Raw genomic sequence first — 16,011 nt, forward strand, 5'->3', positions numbered from 1 at the left:
CACGTAATAAAAAACAAAGCTCATACACGATGCAGGATAAAGAACACACATTCATGCTGTGGGGCAGTAAAACTGTGACTAACTGCCTTGCTCCTTCAAAGAGATTGTATAATCCCCTCAGATAGTGTTCAGACAACCGAATTAAACCAAAATGTCACGTAATTGATTATTTGATCCTTTGTTGAGTTTTTTTTTAGTGCCAGCTTCTTTGTGCAGCACAAACTTTCTCTGTCACACACACAAACCGATATCAGGGACGGTTGGCATACGGAGGCTTGTGCGACCAAAACGGATAGCACTTAGTGTGTGTTTTTGTCCCTTTTATCAGTCGTCAGTTGTAAAAGACAGCCTTTCGCGGCCGCCATCTCAGCTCATCACTGTCTTGTCCTGTCACATTATCCGGCAGCGCTGAGCGGGGGAACATCAGCAGCGGCTGCTTTGCTGAACTTTGAGATGGGCAGGCCTTCTGTGGGCTGTCAGATAGTATCCAGCAAATGACCTGCTTATTCTCCCTCGCTGTCAACACGCTGCCACCGTCTCCGCTGACAGAGACACATCAGTGCGAATCAAAGACAGACGGACCAAGGAAAGGAGACGCCCACAGAGAAAATAGATTCTATTACATTGTTACAATACATTGTCTCTGAAAGCTAGCAAATGCTAGTAAAATGTAAAATATTTCACTTATCTGCAAGCTTTAAAATCTGCTTTTAGATTCGACTTCATGGTCAAATGAATCTGAAATTTTGTAAATGAATGAAAAAGGAAGGAGAAAAAAATTGCATAATAATGCATACCTTATTAACCCCTCTTTGGAAAATTCAACATTTTCACGCACTTATTTTTATTATTATTATTTTTATATGCACACACACACACACACACACACACACACACACACACACACACACACACACACACACAGGAAATATGCACACATGCATCCATTGGAGAGATGTCAGAGCGAGGGAGATGCCAATGTACAGGCGCCCTGAGCAGTTGGGGGTTTGGTGCCTTGCTCAAGGGCACTTCGGCAATGCCCAGGGGGTGAACTGGCACCTCTCCAGCTATCAGTCCACCCTTCATACTTGGTCTGTTATCTATCAGTCTGAATAATTTGAACTGGAGACTCCATTTCCAGTTCCAAAGCCAAGTCCCCAAGGACTGAGCTACTGCCGCCCTAAAATAGAATAGAATACACTTTATTGTCCCCAAGGGGAAATTTGTCTTGGACATAGTGCTACAATCTGTTGCTTCACAACATAACCAACAAGAAAACATTCTCAGATTAACATAGAATAAAATACAAATACAATACAAAAGGATAAAATCAACATGAAAGTGAGATCAGCACAACATCCTAAGACACAAAAGACACAAAAGAAGGACACACATGACAGCACAAACGATACAACGTCCTAAGAGTGAACTGTAATAATTAAAGTGTGAGGTGCAAAAAGTGCTGATGTATTTACTGCACCCCTGCTCTGCTGGGCTAAGATTTACTATAGAAAAACAAACAAAAGCAACAGTAGCACAAGCCCAGGTCGCTACAGAGCCGCGCCCCCGGAAGTATCGAAAGACTGTAGTTAGAAAAGGTAAGACAAAGGAAATTGTTGAATGAAAAATGTGAGTATGTGAGATAAATAAAAGATTAGGAGTACTGATATAGGAAACTAGAACACGTTAAGAGCGCAGGATCAACAACAAATACAAAAAAACTATTTAAAGCTGCATTATGCAACATTTGTACATTAAAATAATAAATAAGCTACCATATACACATTACTGGTTGTGTCTTTGACTCTGTATGTAAGATCCTAAACCCTTTATTTTTACCTGAAATTGCTTTTTGAACAATGTTAAGGATGTTTTGTGAGCCCAAGACCTGTTCAAAGGAACTGCAAACATTTATTTCTCTTTAATTGTACATTGGCTGTGTTCACCATCTGCTCTCTGATCGTCTGCGGCAGCTTTACCGTTACCTCAGGCGGGAGGCTGGTTCAAGGCAGACAGCTCATCAGGATGATTGACAAGTGTTAGTGCTGGAACTCAACCAACTGAGGAAACAATTCCATATTAGAGCTTGAGGAAGTGATTTGAAAGATGTCACTGAATTTAGCGTGCACTGTACGCTGCTGCAGGCTTGAAAATGGGCATGCATGATATGCTTTGGCTTGTGTGTGGGTGTTTGTACTTATGTGGTTCTTTGTGCTTTATATGTGTGTCATGGTACATTTGCTCCGGCGACATTTTCGTCCCTGGCAGGCGTGGCCCATGCGGAGTGTGTGGCTCAGTGGGTGGCTGATGGGAGCACGAGCTCAGGGAATAACATGTCCCTGGCACTGCAGCTGCTCTCCTCAGACGGGGCCTGAACACATCATGTTTTAGTGCGGGGAGGGAATGAAATGCTACATGAATAAATCTTAAAGAGATACATGTAAAAGATACACAGGAGATGGTGAAATTGTGGTGCTGATTTATCAGTAAATTAGCAGCCAAGAATAGCACACTGGATAAAGAACATTTAATCCCTTTTTTCTTCACTTTATACCCAATGATTAATGATAGTGCCACGTACTTCAATTTCTCCTAATCATTTTGCAGGATTGTGCCATTTCTTGTGGCCTCATCATCACAGATTCATTTCACAGCATCTGCACCAGACTGAAGGAGAAATAACATGTTTCTATCCCAGTGCGTGTTTCTAGTAAGAGGTCATCCGTTCTCTCGTGGCCCAGATGTTTTTAACTGGCAGGAGCTTTCCAGAGCTCAGGCCCCAGTTTCCCAGCAGGCTGCAGTGCGTTTGGTTCTCTGCTGTAGTGTTTTAGTCTTGCCAGCGACCCTCGCCAACTCCATGTGTCATCCCCTTCTCCCTTCACAAAAACTTGGGTGAGATTTACAGTACAAAGGTGGACTCTTGCATAACACTCTCTTTCTTTCCAATTTGGCAACAAAGTGTGTCACAGCAAAGGCAGAGGAGAGTCCCTGCTTTGGTAACGTAATGCAGACTTTTCTGTGTTTTCAGGGTGAGAAGCTGCACATTTCAATGTACATCATGACATGCATTTCAACTGAGCAAGTGGGCGTTATTTGCTCCTACCTCTTTGACTCTGCCTACACAGTGAGTGCAGCGTTTCATAATGCTGATTGTGCATAGCATAGCAATTAATGGAACAAAAGAACTGATATTGTTAATATGAAAGTGAAATGAACTCAGTCACCTTTGCTATTCTAGATGTTCCTTCCTGACAGGAGCTACTTTAAAATGCTCTGCTGTATATTTTAAATGTTTCATTTTGAGTAAATGTATTCTTCATTAAAAGCCGATAATGTATCCAATTTTTACGTAGGTGTGTTAGATGATTCTACCCTTGAATACTGCTAAAGCTGTAAAAGCTTTTATTGTCTCTGGACATTCATGCATGAGCTGTACAATTTGAAATAATTGCAAAATGTCACTTCAGTTGAGCACATGAGAACACGACCTTGCATCAGTTTGCTCCCCCTGCGTCTTTCAGTAGACTTTGAATGCATTTATGCGCAAAACTAAGGACCTGTTCCTGCCTTAAAGCTGCATGAATTGAGTTTTTTGGCACTTACAGGCAGTGGATCATACTCAACATGTGTAAAGTCAACCTTCTAAAGCTGATATGATGAATGTGCAATAGCCTAATTACACATGCAGCAGACATGGCACAACATTAGAATTAATTTAGATTTGTGTTTCTAGTGACCTGATGAATGTTAAGCCCCATAATAGAGCTTAGATCGGGCCCAAAAAATCAAGCCCGACCCTACCCGAGCCTGTGCACGTTGCTTCCGAGCCCGGCCCGGCCCGACACATTAACTGTAATTATGAGCCCGAGCCCAATTTCAACCCGACAATTTTTTAATACGTGGGCCGTTATAACTGACGTTCTCAACTACAATTCTGAGTTGTTTGAACTACAGAAATCTGTTCAGAATTATCTTAATAAATAATGCAACAAGGACGAAGCATGTAAACTGCGTTGTTGGTTTATTCAGAATGGAATGGATCGCAAATGGATCCGAATGAAGAAACGTAAAAAAAAAACATAACCCTAGCTCCCTCAGCCGAATAGTGTGGGTAACAGATCAAGGCAGCAACATAATCAAAGCCCTGGAGCCATATAGGAGACTTTCTTGTCTCGATCACCTAATTAATACTGTCCTTCACCACGGTCTGCATGCTGACGCACTGGCCGTGAACAGTGCTGCAGAGGGGGGAGACACGATGTAGCACAGTTTACCTCACACTCAAGTCAGTGCAGGACATCCACCCAAAGCTACGGGAGAAGCTGGAGAGGCATAGCTTTCTCCCCACCGAATAAGGCTAATAAAGTAATGATTAAAAAAACACAAATGCTTAAACAAGGGCCCGGCCCGGCCTGGCCCTCAAGGATAGCGGCGAAAAATATCGGCCGGGTCGGGTCGGGTCCGGTTCGGGCTCGGGCTCGGGCAGAGAATCTAAACTCTACATATTCATTCTACTTTTACCTCCACCGATTCCTGAGGGAAATATCTGGCTCCTTAGCTGCTAAATGCTCCACTATGTTCACCAGCTAGTGTCTGTTTGCCGTTTGGTGCTGAGCAGGTCGGATACAATGGGTTTATCAGAGCTTTTTTGGGTAGCACTTTACTTTGTGTATGTGTTTTGCTGGCAACTTCTTTAACAACGAAGCGGCTCAAAGCATGAGCATGTAGCATCCGTCCCGGTTCTGGCAATTTGTGAAATTGATAGCTGAAAACCACATACAGTCTCCCTGCAGACCGGCACCGTGTTGATGTGTGTCAGAAATATAAATTTACTGCAGTGCTGAAACACAATGCCATTCCTCAGAAAACCTTTTATGTTGAGTGCCACAGTTGAACATTAGTGTCTGAAAAACACCCACCAAGGACTACTTTGTGATACTGAGCATTGTCTGTGAACATAAGCACTGTGAGTGATTCATGTGAGACTGCCTCACGTCGTTGACAGCTCAATTGCTGTAATTGTTTTTGCTGTAAGAGGAACATTTTATTGAGGCATGCTTTTGATTACATGTATGAAACCAAGTGTATTCGTTGTGTCAGAAATTAAGTGGAACCATTCAAAAATATTACGGTGACAACTCACTTTATTTGAGACATGTTTTTATTAGTAGATGGAAGAAAAAGATGCAGGTGATTAAAAAGGAAGATATTATTTAGATAATATGTTTCATTATTTAGTGTAAAGCACTGTATTTAAATACATACTTACAGATTTAGACTTCACTGCGCACTCAAAGAGCATCAGTAATGAGCAACTTTTTTATTGCGTTTTTTAGCATTAAATCTAATGTCAAAGTCAGAACCATATTGGGAGCTCATAACTCCAGCAACACATTACAACCCTGCAATAAATCCACAATATGTCCCTGCTGTCCCTCCTTCTGAAGCACACATGCAAACACATGCACTGCAACCCTGAAATTATCTAGACATTACCCGGAGAAGCTGTATGTGACAATGCAAATGTCTGGACATTAAATGGACTTTACCCTGTCAGCTCCCTAGTACAAAGTCTATGTAATGTCCGATTGAGCCCATATGTGAATAGGGCATGTCATTGTCCGGAGAATTCACGGCAAGCGAGTGGGCTCGTTGATGACGTTTCAATCATGCCGCTTACATCATTCTGAAAGAAAACAAAAATCTAAGGTTGAAGAAGAAGGTTGATTTACACAAAGACGGCAACGGAAATGTCTAACTTGAGAGACGACAAGATTCTGAAATTTTCAGTCAAATTCAAGGAACGGCAAGGGACTTGGTTGTTTATGACAAATAAACAACCACGGGCTGCGTGCCCGTGGTGTAAACCGCATCTGAGTATTTCCAGTAGGTAAGAACCCTTATTATATGGACAATCTCTTTTTTTGTGAAAGGGAAACTCTGGAAAATGTGCAAACTTTGATTTGTTTATGAGAAACAGCTTCCTAATCTGATCAACTTTTTTCGTTGTCTTTGTCCTGAACCTGTGTCTGTCTAAAGGCACCAGTATACTTCATCAGAACTGCTCGTCAGATGGTTAGACAGCTTTGGAAACCCTCCCCACGCACCTTTTCGACGTCAGAATTGGAGACAATTTATGTAACTTTCAGAAACTGACAATCTGACATTCACACCAACGCAGCAATTGACCAGCTGTACTCAGGGTTTGAACTTCTCTCTCAAGCTCTTTTTGCTTACAGCTCAATGAACTATCAGAGCCGCACATACGAGATGGACTTCCTCCTGATTACATCCACATTCATTCATTTGGCAGATGATGTTGTACAAAACAACATACAAATGAGGTACAATGTAAGCCACGGTAGATCAAGGAGAAGCCTTAAATAATATGTGCCTCAACACTCAGTGCCACATTTCACCTGCCACAAGTGCCACAAGGTGTGCAGCTCCATGAAGTAGCTGATGTGAAACTGCTCTCTGAAAATGGAAAATTGAGTTGCAGAGTTGCTTCAGAATAAAATGAATTCCTTGTTTGGATTGCAGTAAAGGGATACTGTGATCACTTTATGCTGCTAGTTTTTTGGAAGACAGAAGCTTTTTTTACACAACTAAAAAACACAGCTTTGTCACCTTTCATGTATACAACCAAGTGCAACAATATAAATGCCTTCCTTAAGAGATTTCCTAAAAATGTGTGCTGGTATCCCCATATTTAAACAATTATTACATCCTTTTAATGGTGGCTGGCTTTTCACCTAATTGAGTCTGTTTTAAGTCTCAACCTGGATGAACCTTTTTGTTTCCTAAATTGGTCTCTGACAGATTGTTTCTGCTTCTCTGTTTCAACCTAAATGGGTCTCCTCAGTTACAACCAGTATTTGCTTTTTTTATTCAGTGGCTCTTTTGTTTACAGTCTGAGCCTGATGCCGCATGCGTCAAGAGTCAGTCCAAGCCTGTATCTGTCTCTCTTTCAGAGTCTGCATCCCCTTCAGACCAATGTCATGTTTACTTACTGTACCAGTGGCTGCTTCTATTTCGGCAGGCCTTTTCTGAGCTTCAGTTCCAGTTTGTCTCCATTAGGCCTCTGTCCAAGTTTGTTTCCCCCTGCTCTCTGCCTCAGTCAGTTATTCCTCTGGACCCAGTTCTCCACCATCCAGTCCCTCTGAGCCAAGTCATTCGGTTTCCAAGTTCTTGGTGGCACCCTGACCGGCCTGGAGGGATGTTTGGAGTCTGTTATGGCGATGGCTGCATTACTTCCATCTTCCCTCTCTTCAGCCCCCTTCTTATCCTCCTCCAACTGTGTGTCTTTTCTGCACATTTCAATCCCATGTTTCTTTTTGCGTCACATGCCCTCTAGCCGCCCTCAGTGAGTTTACGTCCTCTAGAGATCGCCTGACCTCGTCACCTGCATACCCAGCTGCTCCTCATTCAGTCCGTCACAGTGTAAATATGGAGACCAGTCTTCAGCCAATCTTTGCCAGATTGTCTGTTTTGCCAAGCTGCTGTAGCTTTCCTGCCATTGCTATCACCTGCACATGATTACTCTCCTTCCTGCCTCAGCCCTTCAGGAATTGATTCACTGGTTTAACTGCCAGTGTGGGTGAAAATCAAAATATTTTATTAGGAATACCTTTGAGTATAGACCAGCACCAACACCAACTACAACCTCAAGGGTTAGGGTTAACCCTAACCCTAACTCCTGACTGAGGGGTTAACCCTGACCCTAATCCTAACCCTAACCCTAACCCAAAGAGTTGAATCAACTTCTCACTGACCCAGTGTCAACAAAAACTTGGATTTATTGTAGAGCCACTGCACCGATATATCACATGAATCAATAGAGAATGCGTTAAGACATTTATGTATAGATTACTGTGCGGTTCTACTTGAAGCACCAGTAGTTTTCATCTTTTTTCCAAAGGTGAATTCTTTTTCTACCTCTGCACACAAATACTTTCAAAATCCCAATATTTGAAAAACAGCGTCAGTTCAGCCAAACAGTATCCACAGAAGGTGCCAGTGTAACATCAGGGTAACTACCTTCTGCAGCACAATTGTCAAGGTGGATTAATCCTCCCACATACCCCAAGCACCTTTCCTCCCTCTGCAGCCAACTGGTGCCTATTGAGGCACTTTCTCGGCGAGGCAGATGTGTTTGTTCATTGCCCAAAGCAACAAGCCCTGTCACCACACAGAGGGAGGCCCATGCCAACCAGACAAGCAGTGTGCAGCAATGCAGTAGCCTGTTCACTCCTAGTTAGTCCTAAAGATAAAATAAAATATGTATTTGTGTGGCAGATGCCTTTTTGTTTATGTGCTTCTGTTCTTTGTGAATAATCTCGGGTAACTTTACAATAATTCTTCGATATTTTTCAACTTTTCTGAAACAATGTGCGTAGTGTTGTTTTTGGCGGCCTGTTTTAATAATTCTAGTCTTTGTGTCAAGCTGTCATTTTAATTTTTATTAGTTTTAGTCACGTTCATACTCTTTTTAGTCTCGTCAAGTTTCAATCGACTAAAAGTCTGAGCATTTTAGTCTTATTTTAGTCAGAATTATCCATGACTATTTTAGTCTAGTTTTAGTCAATGGAAATTGTATTTTAGTCTCTTATTAGTAATGTAATTCTATTTAATCCAGTCAATATAGTATAAATATCTAGTAATATAGACAAAACCAAAATGTTGGCCAAGAACCCACACACTCTCTCAAACACACACACACACACACACACACACACACACACACACACACACACACACACACACACACACACACACTTGTCTCAGTCGTTTTCAGCTCCAGTGGCTAACGTCTAAAGCTAATGTTAAAATGAGACACATTAACCACAGCCTCATGAGTTGGCATTAGCTTTCTAAAATAGAAAGTAACGTTACGTTAATGTCTTGACTTACCTCAATTTCATTATGGAATGGCTTGAGATGTCTCTTAAGGTTCGTGGTGTTTTTTCCTGTGATTTTGTGGCCGCATTTCTCCCCATCTTTTTCCACAACACATTCCGTTTTCTTTTCCACTTCTATGTAATGAAAACTCTTTTTCTCCCAAAGACGAACTCCGGCTGGGCGGCCACGGTCCCAGGTTTCTCTGTGTCAGACTTAATTTTGTTTGTTGTCGTTTACGCTTGTCTCACTCCGCTGCATCTTCTAAATTAAATAATGCCGCGACAGGGCTTGAGGAAGTAATGTCGCCTGCGTCTGCACAGTGCGACCTGATGCAGCCCTTGAAGACACAGGGAACAGAAATAATGCAAAATAATAATAATAATAACGCGACTAAACGAGACGAGACGAAATGTTATAACATTATTTTGTCTCGTCTCGTTTTGGTCAACGAAAATGAAGAGACATTTTAGCATAGTTTTTATTTTGTAAACCACATTTAGTCTTGTTTTTATTCGTCAACAATATTGCATTATACATTTAATTATAGTCATTGTCACATGACCAGCTTTCACGTTGTGTCTCGTCTCGTTTTTGTCACGTGATTAAGGTTCGTTGACGACGATATTTAGTCATAATTTTCGTTGTCGAAAACAACACTAAACGTGCGTCATTTGCCTTTTTTCCTGTTGGGCTTGCTTGCAGTATATAGGATTTAATGGCATCCATGGGTGAACCAACTCAAGGGCCCAATAAATTTATCTTGCCAACAGGTATTATCTGTGAAGCCGCAGCTTGATATTGCTTGTGCCTCCACGCCATAGAACTTGGCTGTCTTCCAAAAGCAGCGTTAGGTGATTTACAGTATATCTTCACTGCAATCCACACAATGAATTGATTTTATTCAGGAGCAACTCAGCGACAACAGCTTGTTACTCGCCCTCTCTTTCTCTCTCTCTCTATCCTTCTCTAGTTCTAAGATTGTCATTTGCTAGGCACTTACATGTTACTTCATGGCCCTGCAAGCCTTGTTGCACTTGTGTCAGGTGGAAAGTGGAACACAAGAGTGTTGAGGCACTTATTCTTGATGGCTTCTCCTTCATCTACCGTGACTTGCATTGTAACTCATTTGTATGTCGCTTTGGACAAAAGCTTCTGCCAAAGACAAAGATGTGTGTGTGTGGTCCTGTTTTTCTCTGCTTTGATAGTTTAATGAGCTATAGGCAATTAACTCATCGGGCCACACTGATCACAATGAAGGAATATTTTTTAATTATTCACCAAATACTTGAGTAGTTATTTTTATATTTGATATATTTTTGGACAGCTATCAAATGCTATAACATAAGGCAAGCAGATGGTGTCTACACAGACAATTCTTGTTTGTAGGTTAACTTTATTGTTGTTTTTTGTCTCTTCTGGAGAGTGTTGATAGTAATATAGAAATGCATAGAGATGCAATGATGCCAATGGTGACCTTAAAGTGCTCACTTGAGGGATTTTGTCTACAGCCATTACAGCAAAGTCCCTACAGTCAAACATGGATAGTGTGTGCCTCAAGTTTGGAAATGGGGCATTAATTCTTGATATGTCTGTGTTAATGTCTGAGCCACTAAGCACCTGTTGAAGCGAAAGATGAATGGCCGGCTTTCTAAAAAGCTCCAGGCAGGCTGTTTTTTTTCTTTACAGCCCAGTGAGTGATGGAGTAGTGAATGTGATTTACAGATCTGCTTTACCACAGTTTTAATTAGCCTCTCTCTGTGTCTCCCTCTGTCCTCCAGATGGACCCCGTGCAGAAAGCCGTCCTCCATCACACCCTCGGCCTCCCTCCCACCGTAAAGAGGAAGCACGTCTCCTGCAGCGTTTGTCAGCTGAGGTTCAACTCACAGGTGAGCAAGTTTTCTTCTGAAGTAAAAAAAGTGAAAGTACTCCTGCCCCCAACCACATTACAAACTCCGAAGAATTAAGTATTTCACCTCACCTGCTCTGATGTTATGTTATCTTTCACATAGTTATCATAAGATTCGGGCAAGGCCTATTTTGTTAAAAACAGTAAAAAAGAATTAAGAGAGTAATAACGAATACTGTCTTTTTAGCCCTGTGGCTTCGTGGATGTCTGTTTGATGGTTCACCACTTTGAGTCCAGTCTAAAATATTTGAAAAACTGTTGAATTAAATTTGTGCAGGAATTTGTTGCACCTGAGAACGAATCCTCCTAATTTTGGTGGTTCCCTGACTTTTCCTCTAGCACCATCACAAGCAGTGTATCCTCATACAACGGTTTGCATGATATCTTAAAAAAGTTATGCACTCTTTTTTGTGACTTATCCTACGAATCTCCAGCAACACAAGCCATCAGTGCGCCTGTGCAAGCCTTTACAGTGCAGAACATGTTTAGATGGGGTGGTCTCCTTGGAGAAAGTCTTGTGTTTATTGAAACATCCATCCACCCTGACCTCCTCCTTTGTCACTCTTTACATGATGTCGGCCGACTTCCCCCATGAGACAGCCCTGCACATCCTAGCTCACGATTATTTAGGTTTTATAAAAATGAAATAGTGTTATGTTTCGCATAAGTAGTGAGAGAACAGTGAGTAAGACCAACCTGCCAGAATGTCTTGACAATTAGCGGATGGGTTGGCACACAATTTACTTCCCTTATGAAGTGTAATAACTGTTAATCCTCTGACTTTTCCTCTAGCACCATCATCAGGTCAGAAATTGTATATGGCTATATCTTTGGTTTACGCAAAACTAATGACGTTCCCATCAGCCTCAGCTCTACCACTAGAGCTTCAGTTGTTCAGTGTGTAGTTCTCTGTTTAGCCAGTTTTAAGTTGGTGAAAATAATCTTTATGTGTGGTTTGTCCAGTCTTTGTAGGTTACAGCTTGTTTTCAGGTTTTTTCTAAGCTTTAGTCTGAACGGCATTTGAATAACATTTAAGTCTGACCAATACATTATTAAATGAGGTTAGATGAATCATTGTATTGAAACTAATTTCTAGCAAACATATTACCAAGTAGTGAATGACTTAAACACTTTTGCTACAGCCCAACTGACATTAACAAGCAGTTTAGCCTATTATTGCATTAGTGATGGAACTGTAAAATAAGCTTTTGTCCTACATCATGAAACAATAAAAGTATAATGTATGAGGAATATGAAAAAGAAATTAAATAAAAGTTGATTTAGAAGTTAATGACAGGAGACTTCATTTTTTTCTTCATTGGCAACAGATTTATTCTATAGCTGAAAGGGACATAAAATAAGTAAATCACTGAAAGATTTAGCTCCAGTAAAGATATGAAATACAGACATGTATTTGGTCTTCTGTAGGTGTACAGAGTGAATCAGACAAAAGATTGATGGAAAATCACACATTGTTAGCTGTCATTTTGCTATTACTGTGAGGCTTTGATTTGTCAGATGGACCCAAAGATGTGAGAAGAAAACAATGTCCAAGTGTATAAGCTTTGTGAAGTCCAAATCCATCATGGAGACATAATATGGAGGTCCAGAGGAGTCTTATCCATTACACCATCTTTGAACAACATATAGGCTACAAGACATTCAGTCATATAAGAATTAGGACTTTTTGACCTTTTCAACTTCATCATCTGAATAAATCATTGACAAAATTATCCTTTGGTGAGATTTACATCATATTTCAAGAGCCATGAAAATTAGGAAATGGTTTTGTTTGAGATACAGTTTTTGCTTGTCTGTTAAGTAGTTAAGTTTTTTGTATAACTGTGAAGTTTGAAATGGAAAAGACAGGTGCAGAGGTGGAGAAAGATATTTGTTCTGCGTCTTCTAACAGATTAATTTATCACTTTTGGCCTCTTACTTCCCCCCTCTCTTTCTCTATAAGCTTTTCCTGAAGTTGGTGTTAAGTGTCAACAATAAGAATATGGAAAACTGTGAAAACTTTCTCTCTCTGGTGGACAAATATGTAACAGTGACTGGGTTTGAATTACCTCAAACATATCTTTGACATTTCTGTATTGCAACCTATTGTTACTTATCAGATTGCATGTACACCATAACCAATATATCTGTAATTTTAATTATTTTAATATCAAGAGATACATTGGTCTGGACTCAAACCTGGTGTTAGGTTCCTGCAATCAATTTCTAAGTTTCTCGAAAAGTTCCTGGTAGCTTCTGGTGGTTACACCTATCTATGGTCATACTCATGTGTTAAATAACCAATTACATCATTTACAAAACAAACAAAACATTTTATAATGTCAATACAGCTTACTAAACAGGCCTATTCTGGTGTGTTTTTCTATTCCAACTGGCTGAATGTGTACCTGAACAAGCAGATAGATTGTTGTATTTGTAGTCCCGAACTGCATACTACAAAAATCTAACCGCAGTCTAAGCTATCACGAGCTAATTTTAGCTAACGTAAGCTAGCATGTCAAACGGGGCTAGTCAGTCTTTCAACGGCTCTGGAGCTAGTAAATCAGCACATAGGAGAATGTAAAGTTGCACGTTAACTATAAAATAGCAAGGTGACCAGTAAAACTACAGCAGGCGACTACCCTTAGCTAATTAAAAACAAAACTTACTTTAAGATGCTTCTTCAGGTTGGAGGTGGAGTAATTTGGACGCTGAAAGGAGGTCGGTTGCTGGCAAGCAGAGGTTGCACTGCACAGTTATATTTCATTCTCCCTGTTCTTTCTTTAATGTGATATGCTGTTTGAATTTCCAAGATAGAAATGCATTCCTGCCCTGGCTCTGTTGTGTCAGTTCCGGCTCCATCTCTACCTCTACCAGTGATCACGCAAATAGCTAATTTTTTTTGTTTTCATATTGGGGCTTCTGGGAAATGCATGGAGTTGCCTTAATTTATTCAGAGAGTGAATAAACTCGTGAAACAGAGAACTATCGTCATGTAATCCATTGATTTCAACAATGTAACTGTATTCTAAATACCAACTATTTAAATTGTAACTGTAACGGAAAACAGTTACTCATAATTTGTATTCTGAATACGTAACGCCGGTACATGTATTCTGTTACTCCCCAACACTGTGTGTATCCCTACCATATCATAAATCAAACAGGAAATCAGCCATTTTGAATTGAAAATGCATTCTTCTTCTCGACTCTTCCATTTTGACCATTTCCGCACGGTGTAATTTAACGAAGTCCTCCTACAGATTTAATCCGATTGACTTCTAAATTGGTCAGTACAATCTAAACACCTTGGCAAAGCTCAATCACAAAGCGTCATACGGTGTGGGTCTGGCAATCATACGGTGTGGATGTGGCAAGGCGTAGAATTTCCATGTAACGCTGCCAAACTGGAAGTGGTTTGTAACTAGACTGTACGTTTTCCAATCTGCTTCAAACTTTACAGGATTGATTAAAGTCCCTGCCTGAAGACATCTCCATCTCAATATTGAGTCATAGTCATAGTGCCACCTACTGGCAACAGGAATTTACAGTCACTATACTTTGATGTGTAACTCCTAGCAGATTGAATAGATTCAACTCAAAAGTGTTCAGAAAAGCCTAAATACCTTGATGCTGCTGTGTTGTAAAGATTTTGTGTTGAAGGGAGTGGCCGTGGCGGCACGGCAAACTTCAATGTAATATCATGAAAGAGGAAGTTGTTGTAACTCAAATGTACATTGTCCAGTCTGCCCCAGATCTTTTCATCCATGATGACTGTCTGGGCCTGAAGAAATCTACATGGGTCCCAGGCTTAGGTGTGGAAAATTGGCCCAATAGCGACCTCTACAAACTTACAAAACGTAGCTCCTGCAGTTGGTTTCACCTAGATGTATGACATTTGGTACGCATATACATCATGTCCATACTTACAAAAAAGCCTCTTGGAGCCATACCCTTAACCCAACAGGAAGTCAAGTTTTTGACCATTTGCAGGCGTTATACTTTACCATACTCCTCCTACAGAAGTAACCTGATTAACTTCAAAATTCTTCAGTACAATTTAGAAAACTTGGCAACACTAAATTGCTAAGCATTTTAGCTGTTGTCCAACGGTGTGGCCCTGGCAAGGCGTTGAATGTCCAAGTTTCGCCACGAAACAGGAATTGGTTTGTCCAATCTGGCCCAAATTTATTATACCTAATTAAAGTCCAGGCCTGACATCTACATGCCAATATTGACTCATAGTCATAGCAACAAAATAGATTACGGAAAAGAAAGTTGTATTACAAAGTTTGTCACAAATTATTTTACAGTGATTAGCTCATATGTGCACTCTACAGTACAATAATGAAATGCATTACATTAATACAAGCTTGCTTAATCTAACCTATGAACCAGCAGATGGGTTTCGATTTTCCCCGCACCTAATTTCTACTTCTAATACTGTTTTGAAAGTAATCAAAATATTTGAAAGGAGAACCACTGCTGCTGCTGCTGCATGTTGCTAAATCATCCCTAAATAGCAATGTCATCCCTCCTTCATTAAATCATATTCAATCTATTTCTAACACTGTATATGTCGGCGATTACTCAGGATGAGGTTATTATGTTTTACATGGGAAAATCTATCTCGGTCTACATTTACTGAACTGATTTACTGTCCATCAGCTGTCCATTACAGAGATAGACTGTGTTTGCCTGTAGTAGTGCTGTGTTGAGCTAGGAGGTCTCCAATACCCTGAGGGTGTTTTTTCTTTGTATTGAAACACAGCTACAGCAAGCGAGTGTCTTAATTTTCTCCAGTGACAGTTTATCATAAAGTGAAACTGCAGCTCTGACTAAGAGATGATGCAGAGCAGGAAGACTGTGTTGTTCTGCTAAATACAGATCAAGAAGCATTGGGAAGAAGAAAATCTGTTTGTAAACCAGTTAATGACCTGAGGTAGGGCTGTAACAATATGCGATATGAAACCGAAATCGCAACACTCAGATCCACGAACTTGTGTCGCGGAGTGAGAAGGCAGAATTGCGACACACCCCTTCCAACAGAGGTGTAACGTTACGAATGGCCGCTGTTCTGACTCGGGTGCCTGAGTCTGTTTCCCGACGGTTCAGTAAACTGCCGTTAGCGTCCTTAGCACCGGAGTTAAGTGCTGACCGGGTTTGGATTGCTGTATTGATGGTGGCTGGCTGCTAGCTGGCTG

General features: G+C 40.7%; 1 protein-coding gene across 1 annotated transcript in view; it reads left to right on the forward strand.

Moving 5' to 3' along the window:
* znf385d (zinc finger protein 385D) overlaps positions 1-16,011 on the forward strand; it is a 98,008-nt gene that overhangs the window by 36,949 nt on the left and 45,048 nt on the right. Inside the window, exon 3 of the mRNA XM_031279405.2 lies at positions 10,680-10,787. Within this exon, the coding sequence (XP_031135265.1) occupies positions 10,680-10,787 (108 nt within the window). The remainder of the gene's footprint in view (positions 1-10,679; positions 10,788-16,011) is intronic.

Source organism: Sander lucioperca, chromosome 10 (genome assembly GCF_008315115.2).
Source record: "Sander lucioperca isolate FBNREF2018 chromosome 10, SLUC_FBN_1.2, whole genome shotgun sequence".
In the NCBI taxonomy this organism is placed as follows: Eukaryota; Metazoa; Chordata; class Actinopteri; order Perciformes; family Percidae; genus Sander; species Sander lucioperca.